The following is a 25,562-nucleotide window of genomic DNA, read 5'->3' as shown; positions in this document are numbered from 1 at the left end:
TTTTTTGTGCATGATAGGGAATCAGCCCCCTTGGCCACGTATTCGCTACACCTGGCAGCCAAGACATGGAACTCCCTCCCCATCCACCTCCGGCTAACCAGGACCATCTCTCCTTCAGGAAGCAACTCAAGACCTGGCTTTGAGCAGTAACGGACCCCTCTCCCCCAGCGCCTTGAGACCTTTCCGGGTGAGTAGAGCGCTATACAAATGTCTTGATTGATTGATTGATTGATGAGTAAAAGACACCAGAATTGGAAGTGGCAGCAAGCCCCGACGATAGAAGGCTGCTGAAGTAGGAGTACGGCACTTAAGTGGTGATGGATGGCCGAGTGCTTCTGAGCCCCGATCACGACCAAGAGTTCTCCCCAAGCTGCCACTGGGGTCGTAATTGATGGCCAGGCCATGACTGACTGCGGGCTCTGCCTGTCTGCCTGCCACTAAGAAAGCGGTATCGGACGATCTGCCGGCACGCAGATGCCGGGCCTGGAGGCTCATTAACTGCTGAGGTGGCAGTGAATATCGGGACACTGAGGGGAGCAGCAGTGCAGCCCGGGGGGGAGCTCCTTTGCGGCCCGGTTGCCTCCCATTGCACCATCAGACTAGGCGGAGAGACAGGCCCAGGTGCAACATTAGACCCAGCTGGAAAGGCAAAGTATGACCTCATGCTTCAGCCCAGAATCATTGTGACATCCTCTGGGGACGAACGGAAGACCTGATGTGGGAAAAGGTTATGTTCCACCTGCAGGGGGACAACTGCTGGAGCTGCCTGGGCATAGTTTGATGTGGCAAGCGGGTCGATCCCCCTCCATTGGCCACCAGCGTCACCTGGTGCGGTGCAAGTGGACTGACAGACTGGAGTGGCCCCTGGAGCCCCCTGAGGATCCACATAATCCAGTAACAGTGGGCGCAACGGTCTCCGGCGAGATTGTCCGGGACAAGGCACCCCAAGCCAAAATGGACACATGCACTGCCCCAGTCGAGGGTGTAAGGGAGATCCCGAGTGAGGATCAGGGCTCTGCGACCCCACTCTGATGACACCACAGCAGTGATCCTACAAGCCATCCAAAACTCTAAGGCGGCACTGGAAGCTAAAATCGAAGAAGTGGGCATAGAGGTAGGCTTGTTGCAGCAGGATCACCGTCAGACTGTGGACCGAGTAACCGAGGCAGAGGGCAGGATTTTGAAACTAGAAGATACAATAGTGAATCATTTTTTCTGAGGTGTCCCATCAGTCACAAAACTCCAGGGCATTACAAGGTCAGACAGAAGATGCAGAGAACAGGGCAGGACGGAACAACCTCAGCATAATAGGGATTCCGGAGGAGGTTGAAGGCTCGACCTCTGAGATCTTTCTTGAACAATGGATTCGCTTCTGGATTGTGGCAGAAAATCTGTCACCTTGTTTCATCCTTGAGAACCGGTTTACCCCTTGACCGCAGCGCAAATTCCGCCGCGGTGCTGGAGTTTTAATGAGTGGGAGGGATTCAGACAGCCGGGGGCCGTCCTCTGCACCCGCCCACTGTGACGCGTGGCGGCTCCCGGCCGTCACGCGCACCCAAAGGGTTAAATGAGGCACTCACGCTTAAGGAAGCGGGAAATGCCGTAACAGACCTAAACACAGGGAAAATGTCAGCCCCAGATTGCTACCCGGTGGAATACTACCGGAAGCTGAGATCCGATAGCTTTCACCTTTCTGGACCTTATTAATGAAGCCAGCACCAAAGGGAAAGTCCCACAGTACAGACTTGGCCACCCTAGTAGTCCTACTTAAACCAGGACACCCACAGGGCCACTGTGCCTCATACAAGCCCAAATCCCTTATCAACACGGAAGTCAAACTATATGCAGCTCCTAGCCAATCGCCTTTTACAAGCATTACCCCAATTGGTCCATCCCGATCAATGTGGATTTATCCCCCGCTGCAGCATATGTCATTTTATCCAAAAGGCACACTTAGCGATAAATTGGATTACATCTGTGGGGGGCTCAGCAGCTTTTTTGTTATAGATTTTGAAAAAGTATTAGATACTTTAAGCTGGTCATTCCTGGAGAAAACCCTTACCAGGATGGGGCATGGGCCAAAATTCTGGGCTTATGTTAAGGTCCGGTATGCTGCTCCTCAGGCTTGGGTGTGCATTAATGGGGTTCTTTCCCCAAGACTCCTTATCAGATTGGACACCAGGCAGGTCTGTCCCCTATACCACTTCCCTTTCGCTCTAGCTATTGAACCCCTTGTGGCCCGGGTCTGCTATGACGCACAGGTTTGATTGGGGCCTGGTGACGGAGTACCAAATAGCACTGTATGCTGACAATGTGTTGCTGGTCCTCGCTTGCCCTGCTGAGACAAAACCTTGCTTCATCTATATCCTAAATACCCTTGGGCAACCTCTGGTTTGAATGTTAACTGGGATAAGTTCCTCCTGGTGCCCATACAGCGTAACAGCCAAACCGACTGAGTTTTTAATATCTTGACATTTACATTTACTGGAAACAGGCACTTACTTGGAGTCTCAATCTTGGCCCCCTGTGGTGAGAAAACCAAGCAAATATATGTCCAGATGAGACATTTTCCCCATAACATTATGGGTAGGATAGCCATTTTCAAAATGATGATCCTTTCAAGACTAATTTACGTTTTCCAAAATTATCCCCTCCACATTCCGTAGACCGGATTTGATTCCCTGGCAGCCATGTCACAATGGTTTATTTGGGCACACAAACCCCTAAGAGTAGCTTTTGGATAATGTGTCCACTCCATGTATGAAGGCAGGCTCGCCATGGCTGATGTCTATCTCTACTACTGGGTGACCCAACTACTGATCATAAATGACTGGTTCTACTGGGAGCGGGGACTCAACATACCAGGGAAAGTTGTCCCTGCTTGACCTGAATCAGGTGGTGGGGACCCTATATGGGTCACCCATTTCAACATCCCTTCCATAAATGACTCAGGTGGTCTTGCGGGTGTAGAGGGAGACACTAAGGTGGACAGGCTGGGGCCGCACATTCAACCTCAAGACCCCTTTATGGGAGGGCCGCTGGCTAACACGGGTAGAATCCAAGGAGGGTTTCAAGGGATGGGACTGCATAGGGATATCCCAGCTGCGAGATGTACGAGACCCTTTCAAGACCTCCATGCGGTTTTCCAAATGCCCACTTCTCAGTTTTTACCCTATCTACAGCTTCGGCATGCGCTACTGGAATACAAAGATGACTTGGACGACGTCCCAGATTGCAGTCCACTAAGTGGCCCGCCTGCTTCTGGGTCATAAAGTGAAGGGTGGAATTTAGAAAATGTATAGAACCTTGGTGGGAGCCATGAAAGAGGCAGATTGGCGGGATAAATGTATGGACCCCTGTGTGATGGCGATCACAGCGAGGCTGTGGCTCGTACAATTAAAATGTCTTCATCAGGTCTACCTAACATCCCTCTGGCTATGGAAGGCGGGAACACGCGCCTCAGTCTGTTGCAGATGCAAAGACCCCAGGGGTGATTTCTTACCTATAGTGTAGCCGTGCCCAGTTACCCAAATATATTGGAACACCGTCATATCTACTCTAACCCATGTAGTTGGGTTGCATATTAAAAAACATCCTAAAATTGCATTACTAGGCATATGGAGGTTCTAGGGGATCCCCGAGAGGACAGGACTTTGCTGGGGTTAGGCATATAGGTGGCTAAAAGAGACCTAGCCAAATAGTGGATGTCTCCTCTAGCCCCATCGATAATGGAAAGAACGAACGGCATGGACTTGTGCGCCAAGATGGAAGACACAATATACAAGGCCAGGATTGCCCCGTAAGTATGAGAGGGTAGGGTGGAAATGGTGGTCATACCACAGACCAGATGTAGGGGTAAGATGAGACTGTATATTCGTAGGATGCAAGTCTGGGAAGGAGACAGAGACACCATGTACAAGCTGTGTATTCAGATGAGCGACTGGTTGTATTGTTTGTAATGAAAATAAAATGTTTCAATTTAAAAAACCTTTTTGACCATCTGCCAGCATAAACCGATTAGGAAGAGTGTCTTCTGGATGATAAAATAACACCCACCACATCAGAAGGGAGAGAAAAGGAACTCTGGTTGACCTGTTCGATGTCCAGGCATGTAGGAGCAGGCTTTGGAGGTGTAGGTGTAAAACCTGCCCCTGCGACTAGAGGAGTTGGCCCTGTGAGGGAGACAGAGACAAGGGCACACACAGGTGGATGAGCTCTACATATCACATCCTTTTTGTCCAGTCCGGTACAATCAATATTACTTGAACATGGTCGAGGCAAATCTTTCTCAGCACCTGAGGAATCCAAGGTATCGGAGGGAAAGATTAAAGCAGCTGGGAGTTCAAGCTCAATTGAAGCGTATTTCCCAATGCTCCCTGCATCGGATACTGGAGACTGCAGAAGGATGGGCAGAGCACGTTCTCTCGAGTAGCAAACAGGTCTGACTGAGGAGTTCTCCATAACCAGAAGATGGATCGCACCTCTTCTGGATGGAGATGCCACTCTTGATCTCCGGAATAACTTCAACTGAGACTCTCTGTATCTACGTTAAGTACTCCAGCCAAGTGGTTTGCTACCATGCAAATGTGGTGATGCGAAGCCCAAGACCAGAGACGCAGAGCTTCTCTGCAAAGAAGAGATTACCCCTCTCCACCATGTTTGGTGATGTACCACATTGCACTAGTGTGGTCTGTTTGGACTGACTGACCACAAAGGGAAGGAAGGAAGGCCTTGAGGGCCAGACGCATTGCCCGTGATTCCAGCAGATTGATAAGAAACAACTGTTCCTTTGGAGACCAAAGACCTCTGATCTCCAGATGCTCCTGATGAGCACCCCACCCTAAGCTGGCAATATCAGTTATGACTATGGTTACTGGAGGGGTGGGGGGGTGAAACTGCTTCACTTGAGAGAGATTGCTGGTCACACTCCACCTTTGAAGATCCACTGCAGTGCTTCTGGAGATCTTGATACAAGCTTGTAGATCTTGGTTGTGTTGAAACCACTGCCTGATGAGAAACAACTGGAGGGCCCTCATGTATCAGTGTGCTTGGGTGACCATCAGTCAGACCTAGCAGAGGTAAGACCTTCAGGACCAGAATAACTGCTCCATCATGAAACTTTGGAATCATAGCCGGCTGTCGTGAATCCTCTGAGGAGGAGAGAAGGCCCGATTCACAGTTGTGTTCAATACCACCCCTAAAAACAGGGTGCGGTGAGAGGGCTCCAAGTGAGATCTGAACTTGTTGATGGAAAAGCCCAGATCGAATGACAGTTAAGTGAGGGATGCATGTGATGCAAGTGATGCAACACCAAATCTGAAGACTTGGTTTGATGAGCCAATGGTCCAAGTAATGGAATACCGGTATCCCTGATATTCTGAGATGAGCAGCTACCACCGCCATCACCTTCGTCAAAACCAGAGGAGCAGAACTGAGGCCAAATGGGAGCACAAATGGGAGGTCAGCATCTTGAACTGTTCCGGTTTGAGAAGTCAGCTCAAAACCCTGAGGTTTAGGATCAGACAAAAGGACCATCATTTGCCGCTTCCTTAGAATCTTCTTCTTCCAGAAAATGTGAGGGAAGCAAAGGTGTAATCTTGCTAGGTATGGTAACCTCTGGTGTAATGTGCCTTATCTTAATCTTTTCTCCTTTCTTAGGCGATTTTTCTCTTGATGATATCGTCAACAGCACAACTGTCATTGATTTAGTCAGCAGTGGCACTGTCGACCCCATAGTCACTTGTGTCGTGAGCACCGCCGTTGTCGCTGTCATAGTAGTAGTCGTCGTTACCACTGTCATAGTAGTAGTCGTCGTTAACCACTGTCCTCGACGTTGATGATGCTGTCAGGGGGATAAACAACGGAGATGAGCCTGCATCTTCTGATGATGATGATGCCGTCATCGATGTTGAAGCGGCACTTGCCTTTTTCTTAGATATTGAAGACTGGTGGATCTTACCGCTCCTCGACTACGATGAAGATTTTTCGACCATGATGATGCCTTCATCGGCTGTTTTTCTTCAGTGGGGAACAGAAGGCGGCTTTTTATAAGAACACCTGCCTTGAGGAGGTGATAAAAAAGCTCAGAACTTGCTTTTTTGCCTTACTGTCCTTAGATGAATGGCCTTTTCAGATTTGTGAAGAGATTTAGACGGACTACGCCTAGAAGACCCATGAGGGGTCTTTTTCAAGGCTTACTTTGGACGCTCGCTGGATGTATGAGCTTGAGGTGATCTCTCTCTCTCTCTCTCTCTCTCTCTCATGGGACCTCCTTGATGATAAAGAGGACGCCTCATCACTGCCCTCACTAGAAATTAACTCTTTTCTGGCGTTTAACTTTTGAAGCCAAATAAGAAGGCGCCCCTCACGATGTCTGTTGGACCTGGGGTCACCAGACCACATAGGGTAGCTTGGCGCGAAGGGGGTAGGTCAATCCCAAAGGCAATAGGTGTTAACCTTGCGTAGTACCCTCATAGTAACGCAGCGATCATCCACTCAAAAATGACAATACACCACTTTGTAGAAAAATACGGTTCACTTTTATAAAAGCTCTTTTGTGTTCTCTTATTCCATCAGTCTGCTTTGTTACTATTCACATCAAGTACTTCTCCAACTGTTTCCTTGCATTAATTAAAATCTCAACATTACCCTGCATATGGCACTTCAATTATTCTCCAGAAAGATAAAAGCTCAGCAACAACTGCACAGTGTATATTAAATAAGCGGCGATAATGGTGCTTCCTTATGGAGTAGACAGAATGCACATTACATTTAATACCTCTTTGTCTCAAACTAGGGAATCTTATGAATTCAGCAGACAGTTCCACAGTGGTTACTCTTGGTTATAAGCATTCGTGCCGCTACACAGTTTAAATTGAAACAGGCAGGTTAATCAATTACTGTAAGAAGCGTTCTGATTAACTCTCCAACCCTATTGGTTTTGACAAGATACTCAATGGGTCCACTAGGCTCTGGATAATCTACACAACATCTCTCCCCTCAAGTAGTCAGTAAACTATTTATGAACCAGCTTTGTTACCCCGCCTTTCATTAGCTGGAAGCTCCCCTCACCAAATCCTGAAGACTCGTGGTCTGAAAGAGGATGGTAGTCGGTTCTCACAGCAAGTCCGTTAATCAGAGGGTTCTGACTGGGGCGTAGTTCAACCAGTTCGATCACCCCGAGCCTGCAGGGATTTCCCTTAGCCTGGCTGACTCGCTGTCAATGTGAATGAACTCTTTACTACCTTCCCTCCCCTCCGATTCACTCCCCCAGCTTACTTCCTTCTGTAGACTTGCCAGGCCCTCCGGATTTGGTCTCTCTCGTCTGGCCCCGCCCGCAGTTACGGCGGAGTTCTTTGAGAGGCAGACCCGCCCCGAAGCTGGTTCCCGCCTGACTACCTGGCAAGGTCTACGTTGCTTTCGCCTCAGCGCTACCTCAGCCGTCTTCCTCTTTCCGGCTCCAGAAGCTTACTTGGGCCCTTCCGTGATCCTTCCACGATCTAGCTTCACTCGGGAAGAATCCCGAACAAGTCCAGCCTCCGCCGACTTCGCTCCTCCCCTTCAGACGCCGCGATGCTCACTCCGGGCAGCGTCTCACTCCCTCTTCCTCCGGCGGCTCACCCAGCAGCCACCGCTTCACCCTCTGCGAGCTCCGCAACAAGGTGCAGACAGCACCGCAAACACAGCGCCGCGTCCCTCTCCTCACGAGCAGCCACAGGTCTACCACATGGAGCCGCGCAAGCACGAGGAACCCAGGATCAGCTGTCAGCTATCCTTAACAGGTACGTTCCCGGCCCAGGGGAGAGTTCAATACTTAGGCAGTTCACGAAGCTGCAGGTCGCGCCGGGGGATGGGATGACAGCTAGGATTTGCCTTCGCTGAGAGGGGGAGGGTGGGGGAGAGTTCAGGTCTCGTAAGCAGGTGTCAGTCACAGCTGCCCTCACCTGGCCTTCGTCAGTACTTGTCCCAATTTGCTCCTAAGGGTGGGCACTCCCTTTCCGAGATCGGGGTTAAGAGAAGTAGTTAGGCTCGCTGGGTCAGATCCATAAGCGAGGGACAGCGTCAGTCAGTAGAAAGGGTAGCCCCGTGAGGCAATCAACTCTCCACTCTGCGCCAACCTCCTCCCCTCACAGCCTGTACTCCAACTAACTACACTCCTCTCCTTACTACACAAAATGGCTGTCCAACATTTCGCCTTATATAGGCTGACCCCGGAATGTCCAGAGGAGTCCAGAAGGTTCTGGAAACCCTGATACTATCCTATGGACCTGAATCCTGAGGTAGCCAGTTAGGTGGCAGTTGGAAGCCACCATTTTGTGGTGCCTGGAGTTTCAGTCAGAAAAGGCATCTAAGGCAGGGGGAAAAAAAACCTACAGGGGCAAGGAGCATCTAACCCCCTAGGTCAACACCTGAAAAATGCCAGTGGACATAAAAAATAAAAAGATTGAGGGGCAAAAAGGGGACAAAAGATAAATAAATAATAGGAGGGACCACCCAAAGGCTGGCAGGTCTAACAATGTCTCAATGTCTTATTTGAAAAGGTCCGACATACCCTACAATCCTTTGCCTTATGTTTGGGATACAGGAAATAGATGCAGTCATTGTGAGGGTTGTCCGTATGAATCCTCTTCTTTGAGCAGGTGGCACAGGCTCTGAAGAGACTCTTCCTCCTTGTCCAACATGATAGAAAACCCAAGAGAAATAATACTGAAGATGGCAACAACAGTAAAACATAGCTGATTTGAAGGAAAGGTTTGAATTCAAAACTTTTAAAGTAGCTGAATTGAAGAAGCGGAGCAGAGCTCAGTGGAGACCCACTAGCACAACGTGCAGTAGAAAAGCTGAGGGTCTACTGGTTCTCTCTGGAGTGTTCTAGAGGGTGAGAGGTTCTGATTGGTTGGGGGCCTATGTTGGTCTCTTTTACAAAAAAATTGAGATAAGTTACAAAACTGAAAAGGGCCTATCCCTGCTTTCTGTTTGTATTTGCTTTTCATTGCTATTTTGATATACAGGGGACTCCCATCTCGACGAAGGGGAATGATTCAAGCATGTGAATCTATGAAAGTTCCAATACTGGGGTAAAATGAGAGATGCAAAACCACAAGTACAATTTCAGTGCCACTTTTTTCTCGAGGGTGTGAGCATTCACTCTAGCACAAAACTATTCATTTTAAACACACAAGCTGCCTACAATAGCTTTCCATCCAACTCACAAAATCTATTACAATGCCTTACAATACAAGACTAAAATTAAAATGTTCCTATATTCAGAATTTAAAATGCAAGCATTATTAAGTGAAAGAGAATGGATAGTTTGTGAAACAGATGTGAAGAGGGGATGTAGAAATAGCTGAGAGACTCTCTAGTGAACATTAGTAGCCAATTAATTGTGTCACATAAGCAAAAAAACGGATTTACCCACATATTTTTAACAGGCAGCAACAAAGCATTATGGCGTTCCACACATTTCTGAGTGATCTACGTTAGCCCGGCTTCTCAAATAGCTTGTGAGCTACAGGTACCTCTCCAACTACATATAAGTAGCTATCATGAGTGCAAACAAGTCTGCAAAATTATACGCTCTGGCTTGGTTGAATATACGTATACCAAAAATTAGAACATGTGTATTCGAAATGAAAATATGTGTATTTCTGAAGTCATAAGTGAATGGAGAAAAATGCTTCAATTTCCTGAATACATTTAAAGCTGATATTTGAGTGATAAATCATGTGGCATTGGCGAGACTTATTACTAATATCTTGGTGCCAACGGCATTGCTACTATGGCTGTTGTGTATTAACAAAAAAGAGGCAAATTCACATTGACAATGCCTTTTTTGCATTACTCCTGGCAAATGCCGGTTGCACTGACGTGATCGCTGCTGGCGACCCTGCCTGATGCACTGAGGTGATCGCTGCTGGCGACCCTACCTGATGCACTGAGGTGACCGCTGCAGTCAACCCTGCCTGACGCACTAAAGTGATTGCTGCTGGCGACCCTGCCTGATGCACTGAGGTGATCGCTGCTGGCAACCCTGCCTGATGTGCTGAGGTGATCGCTTCTGGCGACCCTGCCTGATGTGCGGAGGTGATCGCTGCTGGCGACCCTGCCTGATGCACTGAGGTGATCGCTGCTCGCGACCCTGCCAGATGCACTGAGGTGACCGCTGCAGCCAACCCTGCCTGATGTGCGGAGGTGATGGCTGCTGGCGACCCTGCCTGATGCACTGAAGTGATCGCTGCTGGCGACCCCGCTTGATGCACTGAGGTGATCGCTGCTGGTGACTCCGCCTGATGCACTGAGGTGATCGCTGCTCGCGACCCTGCAAGATGCACTGAGGTGACTGCTGCAGCCAACCCTGCCTGATGTGCGGAGGTGATGGCTGCTGGCGACCCTGCCTGATGCACTGAAGTGATCGCTGCTGGTGACCCTGCCTGATGTGCGGAGGTGATCGCTGCAGGCGACCCCACTTGATGCACTGAGGTGATCGCTGCTGGTGACTCCGCCTGATGCACTGAGGTGATCGCTGCTCGCGACCCTGCAAGATGCACTGAGGTGATCGCTGCTGGCGACCCTGCCTGATGCACTGAAGTGATCGCTGCTGACGACCCTGTCTGATGCACTGAGGTGATCGCTGCTGGCGACCCTGCCTGATGCACTGAAGTGATCGCTGCTGGCGACCCTGTCTGATGCACTGAGGTGATCGCTGCTGGTGACCCCGCCTGATGTACTGGGGTGATCGCTGCTGGTGACCCCGCCTGATGCACTGAGGTGATCGCTGCTGGTGACCCCGCCTGATGCACTGAGGTGATCGCTGGTGGCGACCCCGCCTGATGCGCTGAGGTGATCGCTGATGGCGACTCCGCTTGATGCACTGAGGTGATCGCTGCTGGTGACCCCGCCTGATGCACTGAGGTGATCGCTGCTGGCGACCCTGCCTGATGCACTGAGGTGATCGCTGCTGGCGACCCTGCCTGATGCACTGAGGTGATCGCTGCTGGTGACCCCGCCTGATGCACTGAGGTGATCGCTGCTGGCGACCCTGCCAGATGCACTGAGGTGACCGCTGCAGCCAACCCTGCCTGATGTGCGGAGGTGATGGCTGCTGGCGACCCAGCCTGATGCACTGAAGTGATCGCTGCTGACGACCCTGTCTGATGCACTGAGGTGATCGCTGCTGGCGACCCTGCCTGATGCACTGAAGTGATCGCTGCTGGCGACCCTGTCTGATGCACTGAGGTGATCGCTGCTGGCGACCCTGTCTGATGCACTGAGGTGATCGCTGCTGGTGACCCCGCCTGATGTACTGGGGTGATCGCTGCTGGTGACCCCGCCTGATGCACTGAGGTGATCGCTGCTGGTGACCCCGCCTGATGCACTGAGGTGATCGCTGGTGGCGACCCCGCCTGATGCGCTGAGGTGATCGCTGATGGCGACCCTGCCTGATGCACTGAGGTGATCGCTGCTGGCGACCCTACCTGATGCACTGAGGTGACCGCTGCAGTCAACCCTGCCTGACGCACTAAAGTGATCGCTGCTGGCGACCCTGCCTGATGTGCGGAGGTGATAGCTGCTGGCAACCCTGCCTGATGTGCTGAGGTGATCGCTTCTGGCGACCCTGCCTGATGTGCGGAGGTGATCGCTGCTGGCGACCCTGCCTGATGCACTGAGGTGATCGCTGCTCGCGACCCTGCCAGATGCACTGAGGTGACCGCTGCAGCCAACCCTGCCTGATGTGCGGAGGTGATGGCTGCTGGCGACCCTGCCTGATGCACTGAAGTGATCGCTGCTGGTGACCCTGCCTGATGTGCGGAGGTGATCGCTGCAGGCGACCCCGCTTGATGCACTGAGGTGATCGCTGCTGGTGAATCCGCCTGATGCACTGAGGTGATCGCTGCTCGCGACCCTGCAAGATGCACTGAGGTGATCGCTGCTGGCGACCCTGCCTGATGCACTGAAGTGATCGCTGCTGACGACCCTGTCTGATGCACTGAGGTGATCGCTGCTGGCGACCCTGCCTGATGCACTGAAGTGATCGCTGCTGGCGACCCTGTCAGATGCACTGAGGTGATCGCTGCTGGTGACCCCGCCTGATGTACTGGGGTGATCGCTGCTGGTGACCCCGCCTGATGCACTGAGGTGATCGCTGGTGGCGACCCCGCCTGATGCGCTGAGGTGATCGCTGCTGGTGACCCCGCCTGATGCACTGAGGTGATCGCTGGTGGCGACCCCGCCTGATGCGCTGAGGTGATCGCTGATGGCGACTCCGCTTGATGCACTGAGGTGATCGCTGCTGGTGACCCCGCCTGATGCGCTGAGGTGATCGCTGCTGGCGACCCTGCCTGATGCACTGAGGTGATCGCTGCTGGTGACCCTGCCTGATGCACTGAGGTGATCGCTGCTGGTGACCCCGCCTGATGCACTGAGGTGATCGCTGCTGGCGACCCTGCCAGATGCACTGAGGTGACCGTTGCAGCCAACCCTGCCTGATGTGCGGAGGTGATGGCTGCTGGCGACCCTGCCTGATGCACTGAAGTGATCGCTGCTGGTGACCCTGCCTGATGTGCGGAGGTGATCGCTGCAGGCGACCCAGCTTGATGCACTGAGGTGATCGCTGCTGGTGACTCCGCCTGATGCACTGAGGTGATCGCTGCTCGCGACCCTGCAAGATGCACTGAGGTGATCACTGCTGACGACCCTGTCTGATGCACTGAGGTGATCACTGCTGGCGACCCTGCCTGATGCACTGAAGTGATCGTTGCTGACGACCCTGTCTGATGCACTGAGGTGATCGCTGCTGGCGACCCTGCCTGATGCACTGAGGTGATCGCTGCTGGTGACCCTGTCTGATGCACTGAGGTGATCGCTGCTGGCGACCCTGTCTGATGCACTGAGGTGATCGCTGCTGGCGACCCTGCCTGATGCACTGAAGTGATCGCTGCTGGCGACCCTGCCTGATGCACTGAGGTGATCGCTGCTGGCGACCCTGTCTGATGCACTGAGGTGATCGCTGCTGGCGACCCTGTCTGATGCACTGAGGTGATCGCTGCTGGCGACCCTGTCTGATGCACTGAGGTGATCGCTGCTGGTGACCCCACCTGATGCACTGAGGTGATCGCTGCTGGTGACCCCGCCTGATGCACTGAGGTGATCGCTGGTGGCGACCCCGCCTGATGCGCTGAGGTGATCGCTGCTGGTGACCCTGCCTGATGCACTGAGGTGATCGCTGCTGGTGACCCCGCCTGATGCACTGAGGTGATCATATCTTGTAACCTGGCACGGGGTGGCTACTACTGTCATCTTGATTGATGTGGTCACTTTAACATGAATAATAACATCAGTGGCTCGGGATGATTGTCATTTGAACATAAGTAGCTGCAGTAATACAGAATAGGATGGAGACCCTTGGTGTGAGCCCAGCACATCACTATGGCATGAAGTGACTGACTTCTGCTGCAGAAAGTATAGGAACCACTCAGACTTGTCAGATGTCTGTTTTTATATGTGAGTGGTCTCATTTTTGCTTTCTGAATCACTATTTACAATTCCATGAAAACATTACGAGTGCAAACAGTTTTCCATATCAAATCCTAGAAGCGGATCAACATTCTTGTCATGGGGAAATCATCTTAGAATTCACAACAATATGCAAAATAATTAAGACATTACCAATAATTGATTGAAACGGAGTCTAATCTATTTTCTCTTTCCTATAATAGGCTCCTTTGTTACGACCCTTAAATTCAAGGACAAAATAGACTCGAGAGGCCAGATGTACGATCATTCTAATTTGCGCCTCGCAATTAGCAACTAATTGTGAGGCGCAAAATAAAACGTACAACAGTGTGTTTTAAGATTAATGAGCCTCTTGCAATTTGTGAGCCCATTGGGAATGACAGCCCTACCAGGGATGGTGGCCTGCTGGGCTCAGCAGACCACCATGTCTGGGACTGCTGTAAAATAAAGCTGTTTTTTGGGGGGGGGTTTTAACGAAAACAGAATTCATTTTTTTTTTTAAGGGAAGGCAGTGGACCCTGGGACCGCTGCCTGCCCTTAAAAAATATTTTTGGAGGCATTTGCAAAGGGAAAGGGGTCCCCTGGGGACCCCTTTCCATTTGCAAATGCATTACCACCTACTTGAAGTAGGAGGTAATTGCAAGTGTTTTGCGACCGCAATTGCGGCTGCAAAACATTAGTACATGGTTTTGAGACTTGCTATTTGGAAGGGAACGCCCCTTCCAAATAGCGAGTTGCAAAACCTATTTAGCGAGTCGAAAATAAATTGCGACTAGCTAAAAAGGTTTTGTACATGGTCCATGATGTTTTTGCATGCAAAAACGGGTCATACATCTGGCCCCAAGTACCTAATCACCAAAAAGAATGCAGCAATGATGCTTCATGCAGGCACACACCCTAGCAAATAACGTGAACGAATCTCAATGTTTAAGGGTTTGACTTACAAAGTAAGACTATCCTGAGGAGGGTACTGCCAGGAAATTCTCTAGTGGAACCGGTCCACTGCCTAGGCAGTTATAGGACTACCGGGGAGTCATGCAACTGCTACGCCCAATTGGATAACAGACAATCGCACGTATAAGGGGGTATCGATGAAATTGTAGAGTATGCATATAAAATAAGTTACGTTTCCCTACACAGACTGTACAGGTAGATAATTACCAAAGGATGAATGCTATCTGTATCAGAACAGAATTAGTAAATGCTAGGGCAGGTAAAAATCATATATGGATCGCATGAGGCACAATAAAAAGGTTTGTGCAAATAACACTACGAAGAGTTTTGATGAAGAAGGACTGAGCGCTCCTCAGGAGGTTACACAGACAGGACTGTGGCAAGCTCACCATTTCGAAGGCCACTTCATCTGGGTTGTCAGCTTCCAAATTGAAACCAAACTCGATGGCTTCGTTGTCCTTGTGCTTCCCTTTTAGCTTCTTGGGATCTTCCACCCACAGTCTCAGTGCCAAGGAAGGGCTCATGCCGTTGTCCTCCTCTGCGAGTTCCACCCTCAGCCCAGTGTCCTCAGCGAAAAAGGCGTGATTCAGGAGCTCTTTAACAGAAAGCCTAGGAGCAATGTTCAAGAGACAGAGAGGTCATTAGCCCTGAAGCTGCCATCTAACATCTTGGCGAAAGTCATTAAAAATACCTCTGTGCTTACAAATATAACTTTCAGTGGTGATGATAGGGCGCTACCGCACCAACAAACATGTACTGTCCAAATCGTAGTTCCGAAGACCTGCTGAAACCTTTGTGGCCGAGTATAAGCAAATTAATGCAGGTTAGGCGCCTGGTCCCTTGCATGCAAGATGATATTACTCACTGCTGAAATAACACAAAGCCTTCAGATGACCACCTTACACACTCCGTCTATAAGCAAGACTACACTTGCACCCGCCCTGGAGCAACACAACAAGACTCGCTGCTCACATATAACACCGACTTGATTGATTGGCACCGGTTACAAAATTACAAACTTTGTATTATCATGCCATCTAATGACTGGTCCAGACTATTACTGTGAATATTTTGAAAAAAAGCCACGTGGGCATCAGTCATGGGGTGCATTTTGCAATTAGGCTCCTAACATGTCAAAAGATTCAAAAACACTGGCTGGCAGACTACAATATTCAGTTTTTCGTCAAGCTGTCCTTGCGCTCAACTCAAGACGCGTGAACTCTAACCCTTGCGGAGAAGGCTGGGTGCCTTCCTTGCTACCCTGGAAACGGCACTGGTGCATGACACAATGTTGCACCCATCATTTGGAATAAGTGCATAGTCTTACTCTACCTGGAGTATCAGCTGCCACACATGTGAGGTGCTGTCTTTTTATTGTGGTATCCCACCAACTCACCTTCCACTCACTGCCTGGGACAAGCACATGCCACACACTAACCACTCCCCTTTTGATGACTTTGAAACTAGAGTATATAGAGCTACACAGGATTTTGACATTTCTCGTAAAAAGGCTTCTTAGCAATTTGACTTCAAACTTGGAACATTCATCCCAGGAACTCTTGAGAATCCAACATGTGACTGTCCACCTGTTTAGTCAAAGTGCGCCTAGAGATACTTTTGTTTCTTCCTTTCAGCCAGTCACACACGTGGAGCAAGTAAAACACAGAGATAGTTGCAACAAATTATCATTCTCACAATGCACACTCAGATTTGCTAATCTTAACCTTGGTCTCTGGTTTGACCAACCATCTACTTCATCCGCTTCCCTAATCACCTACCAACTACTCAAGAGAAAAAACACAAACTCGCACTGTAAGGCATCCTTCACCATCAAATAAGCAAAGCAGGTACAAAAACGTATTTTACTTTAGCAATACAAGTATAATCTCTACATTTAGGACATATGAAAAATCCCAGATTAGGAAAGAAATGAGTCAGCTCGTCATAAGTGGTTTTACAGTCAATCCCCACATCCTGTGCAGACAGGTCTTTTTTCGGATGTTTGAGTCTTCTTCCCTGGAGGCATCAAACAAAGTTTATCGACAAGGGGTGTCTGCTGTTAGCCAGGGGCTCTTCCTAGCTGGCATCAAATTCAAACAAATCCTCTGCTTTGTCCACTGGGTGTAAAAATCAAAATTTAAACTTCTGCCCAGAATGAAGTCAAATTGAGAACTCAAACATTAGGACACCGTCTGATGAGGTTTTCCTAAGAAAACAGCTCACAGTAAAAGGGCCTTAAAAATCCTCCGTGCGCTATGCAGCAATCTGAGATATTCCAATGTCTCGGGTAACCAGACCTGGCTGCAGGTGACCGAGCTCTCCAACCTCTGCAGGGGTGTGCATCCGGGGTAGAGGTGCGGCTTCGGAATCATGTCCATGGCCTCCTCGACAATGACTTTGGCAATCAGATCTAGGCTGCACCTCACAGGGCCATACTCTTCTCTTGTAACAATGGGGCCTGCCCTCACAAGGCAGGCCCCATTGTTGCCATACCCCACTGTCCCAGAAACAGTCCTACCTTGTTCTCTGCGAGTTCCTCTGGTGGGGATCAAGGAGGCAAGGAGAGTATGTATTTAAAGCTCATTCTCCAGGAGGTGAAACAGCCCAGCTGCTCTTGTAAGAAGCTGCAGGAGATACTGTATCCACCAGAAAAAGCGTTGCCGAAGGTAAGTAACTTGTTCTTCTGATGGATACATCTGCCTGTGGATTCTTCACCGTTTGAATTGAATCCCCAAGCTGTCCCTCTCCCGAAGGAGGGTATCCAACCGGCTATAACAAAATATCTTGCAGTACAGAATGTGCAAAGGTGTGGAGGGAGGCCCAAGTTGCCGCCTTACAGATGTCTACAACAGGAACACCTCTAGCCAAAGCAGAAGATGATGATTTAGCTCTGCTGGAATGAGCTTGAATACCATAAGGAGGCTCCTTCTTGGCCAGTGCGTAGCAGATCTTGATACCAAAATGATCGACCTGGAGTGTTCGCTTGTGGACAGCTTTGCCTTTCATTCGTCCGATGTAGCCCAGGAAGAGCTGATCATCCAGCCTTAGGTACCTTGTTCTGTCCAGGTAGAAGCTGACAGCCCTCTTTGGGTCCAGGCAATGAAGTCTATCCTCCTCCTTGGAAGGGTGGGGGGGGGGGATAGAAGGTAGGTAAAGTAATAGACTGTCCTAAAAGGAAAGGAGGAACCACCTTAGGCAGGAAAGCAGCCCTGGCAGCCATCTTTTCTGCATGAATGGTTAAGAAAGGAGGTTTAGAACTATGAGCCTGAAGCTCACTTACCCTCCTGGCTGAAGTAATGGTGATCAGAAAGACTGTCTTAAAAGAAAGAAGCCTCAACGGACAACTATGAAGAGGCTCAAAAGGAGAACCCATAAAAAAGTAAGCACTAAATTCAAATCCCACGGATGCATAATGAAGGGAGTGGGAGGAAACCTATTGGTGAGGCCCTTAATGAACCGCATAACAATAGAAGACTTAAATAAAGATGGCTGGTCTGACAAACAGAGAAAAGCAGACAAGGCCGACAAATAACTCTTAACTGTAGCCACAGCACAAACCTGCTGGGCCAAGGAAAGTGAAAACCCTAGACCGTCAGATAAGTGGGCTTTCAAAGGATCAATGGACCTCTCTCCACACCATTTCACAAACTTGGAACACCTAGAAGAATAAATAGATTTGATGGAGTGTCTTCTGGATGATAAAATAACATCCACCACATCCGGTGAGAAAGAGAAACTCAGATTGACCCGTTCAATCTCCAGGTATGAAGGTGCAAGGTCTGAAGGTGTAGCCCCTGCAACTGTGAGAGGTCTGCCCTGAGAGGGAGACAGAGTGGAGGGTGCGATGAGAGGTGAAGCAACCTGGGAAATCCCCCTTGCTATTGTTTTGATTTCGTCCTAGAACTCCTGTAAAGCACTGTAAGAACGGCCAGTTCTTAGTGACATCTTTATTGACGTCTTATGTCCAACCTTACGTCAAACCCGGCACCTTTCAGGTATAAATATACCAACGTTGCCTTAAGCAAACACACGGTGGTAATCCTGGAGCAGAGCAGCTATCTACTTCCGAAGAGCCCAGCTGATGCGAGAGCCCACGGACGCTGCCCCTCCCTTTTGACGCGCTGAGAAAGACGCTGTCTTTTCTCCTGCCGAGAAATCCAGCTCCGGCGTTTCCAGCCTACCCTCGCGGGTTGCTGGGATATCGAGTCCTCAGAGAGAGATACCAGACCTCCTGCTTTCTATTACCCAGGTACGGAGCTGACTAAACCCTTCAAGAGAATTCTTGAGTCAGATTCTTGGCAAAACAAACTTAACTTAAACTGCTACTTACTTACTCCCTCCAACGTATTAGGCTTAGGTCAGGTACACCGGGGTAGGCGTAGTTAGCAGCACCAGTTGAGTACGATTAGTCAATGTATATATGTATGTATCTATTTTATCTATTTTAAAGTATCATATGGCTAAGAAATCATATCAATGCTTTTACAGTATTATTTCATAATCCTGCTTTTACTGTACGCACTTTACTTTACTACAAGTATTGCAATTGTAGCAATTCATTTCTCTTGTATGAGGAAGAAGACTGCTCAATAAATAACACCTTTATTGAAAACGCCCGTCTCTCTTTTCTCTGCATTCTGGTGAAACTAAGTACGCACCTTTGACTGAGCGAAATAGCTGTCTTTTGTTTTCACACAACTCTAGAGATATACTCTTAATCAGGGAGAGCAAAGTTGTCATGTTTTATGGTTGTCAGAAACTAAATCCCTTCTTGTCTATCCAGGGAGATTAAACTCCTCCTCGTTTATTCGAGAAAGTTTCTAGTGACCTCTGAGCTAGCTGGCAAACACTTAAGTCTAATATAGTCAGTAGAGACCTAGTTAACCTCAGTCCTACGTCTACACTGCTGAATATATTATTCCAATGCGCAGAGCCTATTGGGACTATAGGAACTACACTACACTATCAATGTAATACATTAAAGCTCTTTTGACGTCAAGAGTGTGGAGCATTCTCTCTGCCACTGTCTCAGGATTTTGGAAGAACACAGGCAGTTCAATAGTCTTATTGATATGGCCACCTTTGGAAGAAATTTAGGGTTAGTGCGCAGCACTACCCGGTTGGAGTGAATTTGTATGAATGGCTCTTGGATAGTTAGTGCCTGGAGTTCACTAACACGTCGCAGTGACGTAATCGCTATTAGGAAAGCCATTTTCCATGTTAAGAACTGAATCTCGCATGAATGTAGAGGCTCAAAAGGTGGACCCATTAGTCGGGTGAGGACCACATTAAGATTCCATTCAGGAGCTGGTGGGGTCCTGGGAGGAATGACTCGTTTGAGAAAGGCTTTAATGGCAGGCACTCTGAAAAGGGAGAGATGCTGCCTGTTTTGGAGATAAGCCGCTATGGCGGATAAATGTATCTGAATGGAAGCATATGCTAGATTGCATTTGTAAAGATGTAACAGATAACAAATGATGTTGTGCGTAGACGCGTCAAGCGGGACTATGCTGTGGTCTACGCAATAAATGACAAACCGCTTCCATTTTGCCGCATAGCATGCTCTGGTGGTGGGCTTTCTTGCCTCCCGTATGATATCCATGCAGTCTGGAGGCAAGTTGAGGTAGCCAAACTCCAAGACCTCAGGAGCGAGATCGCCAGGTTGAGCTGTTGCGGATCTGGGTGCTGAATGTCGCCATGGCTCTGCGTCAAAAGACTGGGTGTGAGGTGCAGCCTTTGATGCGGTACCACGGAAAGTTCTAGAAATGTGGTGTACCATGGTTGGCGTGCCCACGTTGGAGCAACCAGGATGAGCGTCATCGAGTGTTGCTTTAGCTTTCGTGCCACCAGCAGTATTAGAGGTGCTGGGGGAAAAGCGTACGCAAATTTGCCTGAGCAGTTCACCCATATCGCATTGCCCTGCGACTGTGGGTGCGGGAACCTGGCAGCGAAGCTTTGGCATTTGGCGTTTTCCCTTGTGGCGAACAGGTCTATCTCTGGATAACCCCACTGCTGGAAGTACGGGCGGAGTACTGATGGATGTAGCTCCCACTCGTGCATTTGGTGGCTGTACCTGCTGAGGAGATCTGCCATCTGATTGTCCTTGCCTGGGAGGTGTTCCGCCATGAGGAACATGTTCCTTTGAATGGCCCACTTCCACATGCTCTGAGCCAGATGAGACCACTGTGGAGAGTGTGTACCTCCCTGCTTCTGAATGTAGTACATGGCCGTCATGTTGTCCGTCCGGATCAACACAACCTTGTTGCACAAGTGTACCTTGAATGCCTTCATCGCCATGAAGATTGCCATCAGCTCTAGGTGGTTGATGTGCATCTTCTTTTGCTGCGTTGTCCATAGTCCCTGCACTGTGTAGTGGAGTACATGAGCTCCCCAACCCTGGAGAGATGCGTCCGTCGTTAGGATGATCTGTGGCACAGGCTCCTGGAATGGTCGGCCCTTGCAAAGGTTGTGTGGATTCCACCAATGCAGAGAGTTGTATGCACGACCGGTCACCAACACTAGGTCTCTTAACTGTCCGTGAGCCTGATTCCACTGACGTGCTAAGCACTCTTGAAGCGGACGCATATGTAGTCTCGCGTGCGGGACTATGAAGATGCAGGAGGCCATCATGCCTATCAACGGCATGAACACTCGTGCTGGAAGCGAGTGTTGCGGTCTGAATTTTTGTATCAGCAATTGAATGCTGTTGATTCTCACTGAATTTGGCTGTGCTGTGGCTGCCAGAGTGTTTATTGTCGCGCCTAGATACTGCCGCACATGGGCGGGCTGAAGGTGTGACTTTGGGTAATTCAGTGAGAATCCCAGATCGTGAAGAAGGTGAATGGTGTGGGACATGTTGGCAGCGCACTGCTGGGCCGAATTTGCTTGGACAAGCCAGTCGTCCAAATAAGGGTAGACGTGAACGTTTTGTCTCCTGAGGTGCGCAGCCACTGTCGCCAGGCACTTTGTGAACACCCTGGGCGCTGTAGTCACTCCGAAAGGGAGGACTTTGAATTGGTAATGCTGATTCTGAATGGTGAATCTGAGGTATTTTCTGTGTGACGGATGTAGTGGAATGTGAAAATATGCATCCTTTAGATCTAATGTTGCGAGGAAATCCCCTTGATTGAGCAACGGAAGAACCTGCTGCCGTGTGAGCATATGAAAGTGTTCTGATAGAATGTACTGGTTGAGGGGTCTGAGGTCCAGTATGGGTCTGAGGGACCCGTCTTTCTTTTGGATTAAGAAGTACAGGGAGTACACTCCTGTGCCTCTTTGTTCCACTGGTACGAGCTCGATTGCCCCTTTTTGCAGCATGACGATTACCTCCTGCTGCAATAAGTGCAAATGCTCTGTGGACATAGGACGGTGTTTTGGGGGTATGTTGGGTGGAGTGGATGTTAACTCCAGACAATAACCGTACTGGATAAGCTTTCTGACCCACCTGTCTGTGGTGATGGATTTCCAGACTGGCAGGAACTGTTGGAGTCTCCCCCCGACCGGTGTTGTATGGTCGGGGGGCAGTGACAAGGCGTCACTGTTTGTTGGCGGCGGAGGATCAGGAGCTGTTGTTTCCACGACCTCTGCCTTTAGCGCTGTTTCCGCAATAGCCACCTCTACTTTGTTTGTTGTACGAGGTTTGTGCGCCACTCTTATTGTATTGTGTTTGCTGGGACAGCTGGCCTCTGGAAACACCTCTATTGCTTGAGCGACGAAAAGAACCACCCCTGAACTGCTGGGACTGGAGAGCCCCCATAGACTTTGCAGTCTCGGTGTCCTTTTTGATTTTTTCTAGGGTGGTGTCTACCTCAGGTCCAAATAAGTGATCAGGGTTTACAGGCTGATTTAGGATGGTGAATTGTATCTCCGGCTTGAACCCGGAGATTCTGAGCCAGGCCTGACGCCGCAACATTACACTGGTGTTAATGGGCCTGGCCGCGATGTCTGCTGCGTCCAGTGCACACTTGATAGAGGCATTTGAGATGAGTTTCCCTTCTTGTATGAGCATCTCTGCTGCCTCTTTATATTCATCTGGCAAGTGTTGTAACAGGGTCTCAAGTGTATCGTAATGTGCCCTGTCATATCTGGCCAAGAGTGCCTGAGTGTTTGAAATGCGCCAGATATTGGCCGCTTGAGCCGCCACCCTTTTCCCTGATGCTTCTAGCACTTTAGATTCCTTGTCAAGGGGAGGAGCATCACCAGTAGTTTGTGAGTTTGCCCTCTTCCGGGCATTGGAAACAATTAAAGAGTCTAACGGCAACTGGCTCTTGATGTAGGTAGGGTCCCCAGGCGCCGGCTTGTACTTCTTCTCAATTCTGGGGTTTATAACCCTGGCCCTTGTGGGTTCTTTAAAAATGTCTGCAGCATGTTTTAAGACACCCTTTAGCATTGGCAGAGTCTTCACGGTCTTCTCAGAGGTGGAAAAGGTGTCAAACAAAAAATCCACCTCAATAGGGTCAGCATGGAGCTGGACGTCATGATTTTTGGCTGCCCTTTCAATAAGCGCATTAAATGCCGCTGAGTGCTCAGTAGGGGATGTTTTTACATTATAGACTTGAGTGTCTGGGGCAGTTTGTGGATCCCCTGGGTCAGCAGCATCTGCCCATGTGTAATGTGGATCCTCAGGATCAGTGTCGGCAGGGTAGTTATACTCATCATAGTCACCTTCCCCAGCCTCCACCTCTGAGTAAGTGGGCGAGATTGGAGCAGTGTCCTGTCCACGTGGAGCTATCAGTTCTATAAGAAAGGGAGAATCCGTGGAATCCTTTTTCTTTAAAGGAATTGTGTAGGACTCCATAGGCTGTGCTGGGGTGATCTTTCGTTTGTAAATAGAAAGTTTACCGGTGTCGGCGTCGATGAATTGTTCCGACTGCTCCTCCAGCAGGTGTTGTCGATGCTTTGTGCCCACAACCGCAGGTGTAGGCTTCGGCCCCGTGGACACCTTCATGGAGGCCTCGACAACCGTCTTCGGCGCGAATGCCTTCGGCACCACTTTCGGCGGCAGCGTAAACTGAATGGGCACTGTCGACTTGTGCGGTTTGGTGGCAGGCTTCGGCGTGGAAGTATCCTTCGGATCGACACCGGAAGCTTTTTCCTTAATGCGTTTCAACGATTCCGACACCTGCTTCGTGAAGGAGGCGGACGGCTGCGTCGACTCGACAGGTGCCTTCGAGCCACCACCAGGTGCGGACTCGAGGGTTGTAGTACTTTTGGCCTTGTCCGGCCGACGCGCAGGATCGACAACCTTTGTAGCTTCGAGTCCTTTGTCTGTGTCGACGGCCCTCGGCGCCGAAGTCTTCGGGTCGTCGACCTTGACAAGTGCTTTTGGTGTCCCAGTCTTCGGCTCGACACCCTTGAGCGACTTCACTGGGCCGATAACCCTTTTTGGCTTTGTCTGCACCGACAGGTCTGAAGACTTGGAGCCTACCAAGGCGACACGCACGGTCGGTTTCAACGGCGCTTTTAGCACTTTCAGTTGTGTAGACACCGAAGCTTTCTCTTTTGGTTTCGATTTCACCAGTTGTGGCTCTTTAGAAGTGTCCGTAGCCGGGCCCGGAGGCGAGACTGTGGAACTTGGTGCAAGATCTTGGGTAAGGCCATGTGGCGATCCCTAAACCTGAGCCGTATATATTGTTTCAACGGGGCATAGTTCCTCGCTTGAGCTATATTCCGTGGCCCCATAGGCCCCATCGTCGTCTCCTACCCCGTCGACGATTTCTTCAGCATCGAGCATTTCTACGTCTGCGTCGTAGTTGGAGTCGATCTCTGCTGCTGGATTGGAAATTGACTCCTGATCTTCCTGCTCGTCTGCCTCTTCTCCCTCGGTATCGAAAATGTTCACCGGGTCAGGTGCCGTCTGCTGGGCCTCCTGGCACGCTGCACGCCGAAGTCGAATTGTCTTCTTGGAGCGGAAACGAGAACAAGCCATACAGTTGGCTTCATCGTGATCCGGCGACAGGCACTTGTTGCACACCGGGTGGACATCGATGTGAGGATACTTCGAGTTGCACACTGGGCACCTCTTGAACGGGCTCCGTTCCATGATGATTCGTCGAATAAGGCCTGTAGCGTCGACCGGGCCTCGAGCACTGAAAAGCCACGCGACTCCTCCGGATGTCCGACTCGGGAACTGAGCTGGAACAGAACTGGGCACCGATCGCAAGACAATACCGACGATAGGAAAGGCCAAAAAGAAAGTTTCTATTGATTCCGAACTTGAGTGATTAAATATGCATCCGAACCCAATGGCGGAAAAAAACAATCTGGGGATGGAGTCGATGCCCATGCACACTGTAGTCCAGGGGAGGAGCCACCTATCTCGTGATACTTCGAAGACTCTTCCAGGACAACAATGTGCAATCATCCGGACCCAACACTAGGCGGCGATCTATGCACTAGATATGAATTCAGCAGCCCACATGCCTCGAACCTTGTTCTTCTGATGGATATATCTGCCAGTGGATTCCTCACCTTGTGAATAGAGTCCCACAGCAGTCTCCACTCCCGGAGGAGGGTGTCCACTCTCCTATACCAGAAAATCTTGGAGGACAGAGCGCGCAAAGTGGCCGTCCCTCCTCAACTCGGAATCCAAGCAGTAATGCTTTGCGAAAGTGTGGAGGGAGGCCCAAGTCGCCGCTCTACAAATGTCCTCTACAGGTATACCCCTAGACAAAGCAGATGTAGAATACTTTGCTCCAGTGGAATGAGCTCTTATACCCTCTGGAGGGTCCTTACCCGCCAGGATGTAGCAGATCTTAATGCAGAGGATAATCCATCTCGATAGTGTGCGCTTGTGCACCGCCTTCCACTTCTTGCAACCAGCAAAACCAACAAAGAGCTGGTCATCCACACGATAGTCTTTAGTCCTATCGAAGTAGAAGCTCACCGCCCTCTTCGGATCCAAGAGGTGAAGTCTCTCCTCCTCCTTGGAAGGGTGAGGGGGAGGATAGAAGGTAGGGAGGGTAATGGACTGCCCTAGCTGGAAAGGAGTTACCACCTTCAGCAGAAAAGCAGCCCTGGTCCTAAGTACCATTCTCTCAGCATGAATGGACAAGAATGGGGGCTTTGAACTAAGAGCTTGAAGCTCACTTACC

The 25,562-nt window shown here is 49.9% G+C and overlaps 1 protein-coding gene across 2 annotated transcripts in view; it reads right to left on the bottom strand.

The window, feature by feature from the left end:
* WNK3 (WNK lysine deficient protein kinase 3) overlaps positions 1-25,562 on the bottom strand; it is an 856,642-nt gene that overhangs the window by 508,695 nt on the left and 322,385 nt on the right. For both annotated transcript variants that reach the window (XM_078664557.1, XM_078664558.1), the window contains exon 7: positions 14,859-15,078. In XM_078664557.1, the coding sequence (XP_078520683.1) occupies positions 14,859-15,078 (220 nt within the window). The remainder of the gene's footprint in view (positions 1-14,858; positions 15,079-25,562) is intronic.

This window comes from Lissotriton helveticus, chromosome 10 (genome assembly GCF_964261635.1).
Source record: "Lissotriton helveticus chromosome 10, aLisHel1.1, whole genome shotgun sequence".
NCBI classification, from domain to species: domain Eukaryota; kingdom Metazoa; phylum Chordata; class Amphibia; order Caudata; family Salamandridae; genus Lissotriton; species Lissotriton helveticus.
Note: the sequence above shows the minus strand (reverse complement) of the source record. Positions and strands in the feature narration are given on the sequence as shown.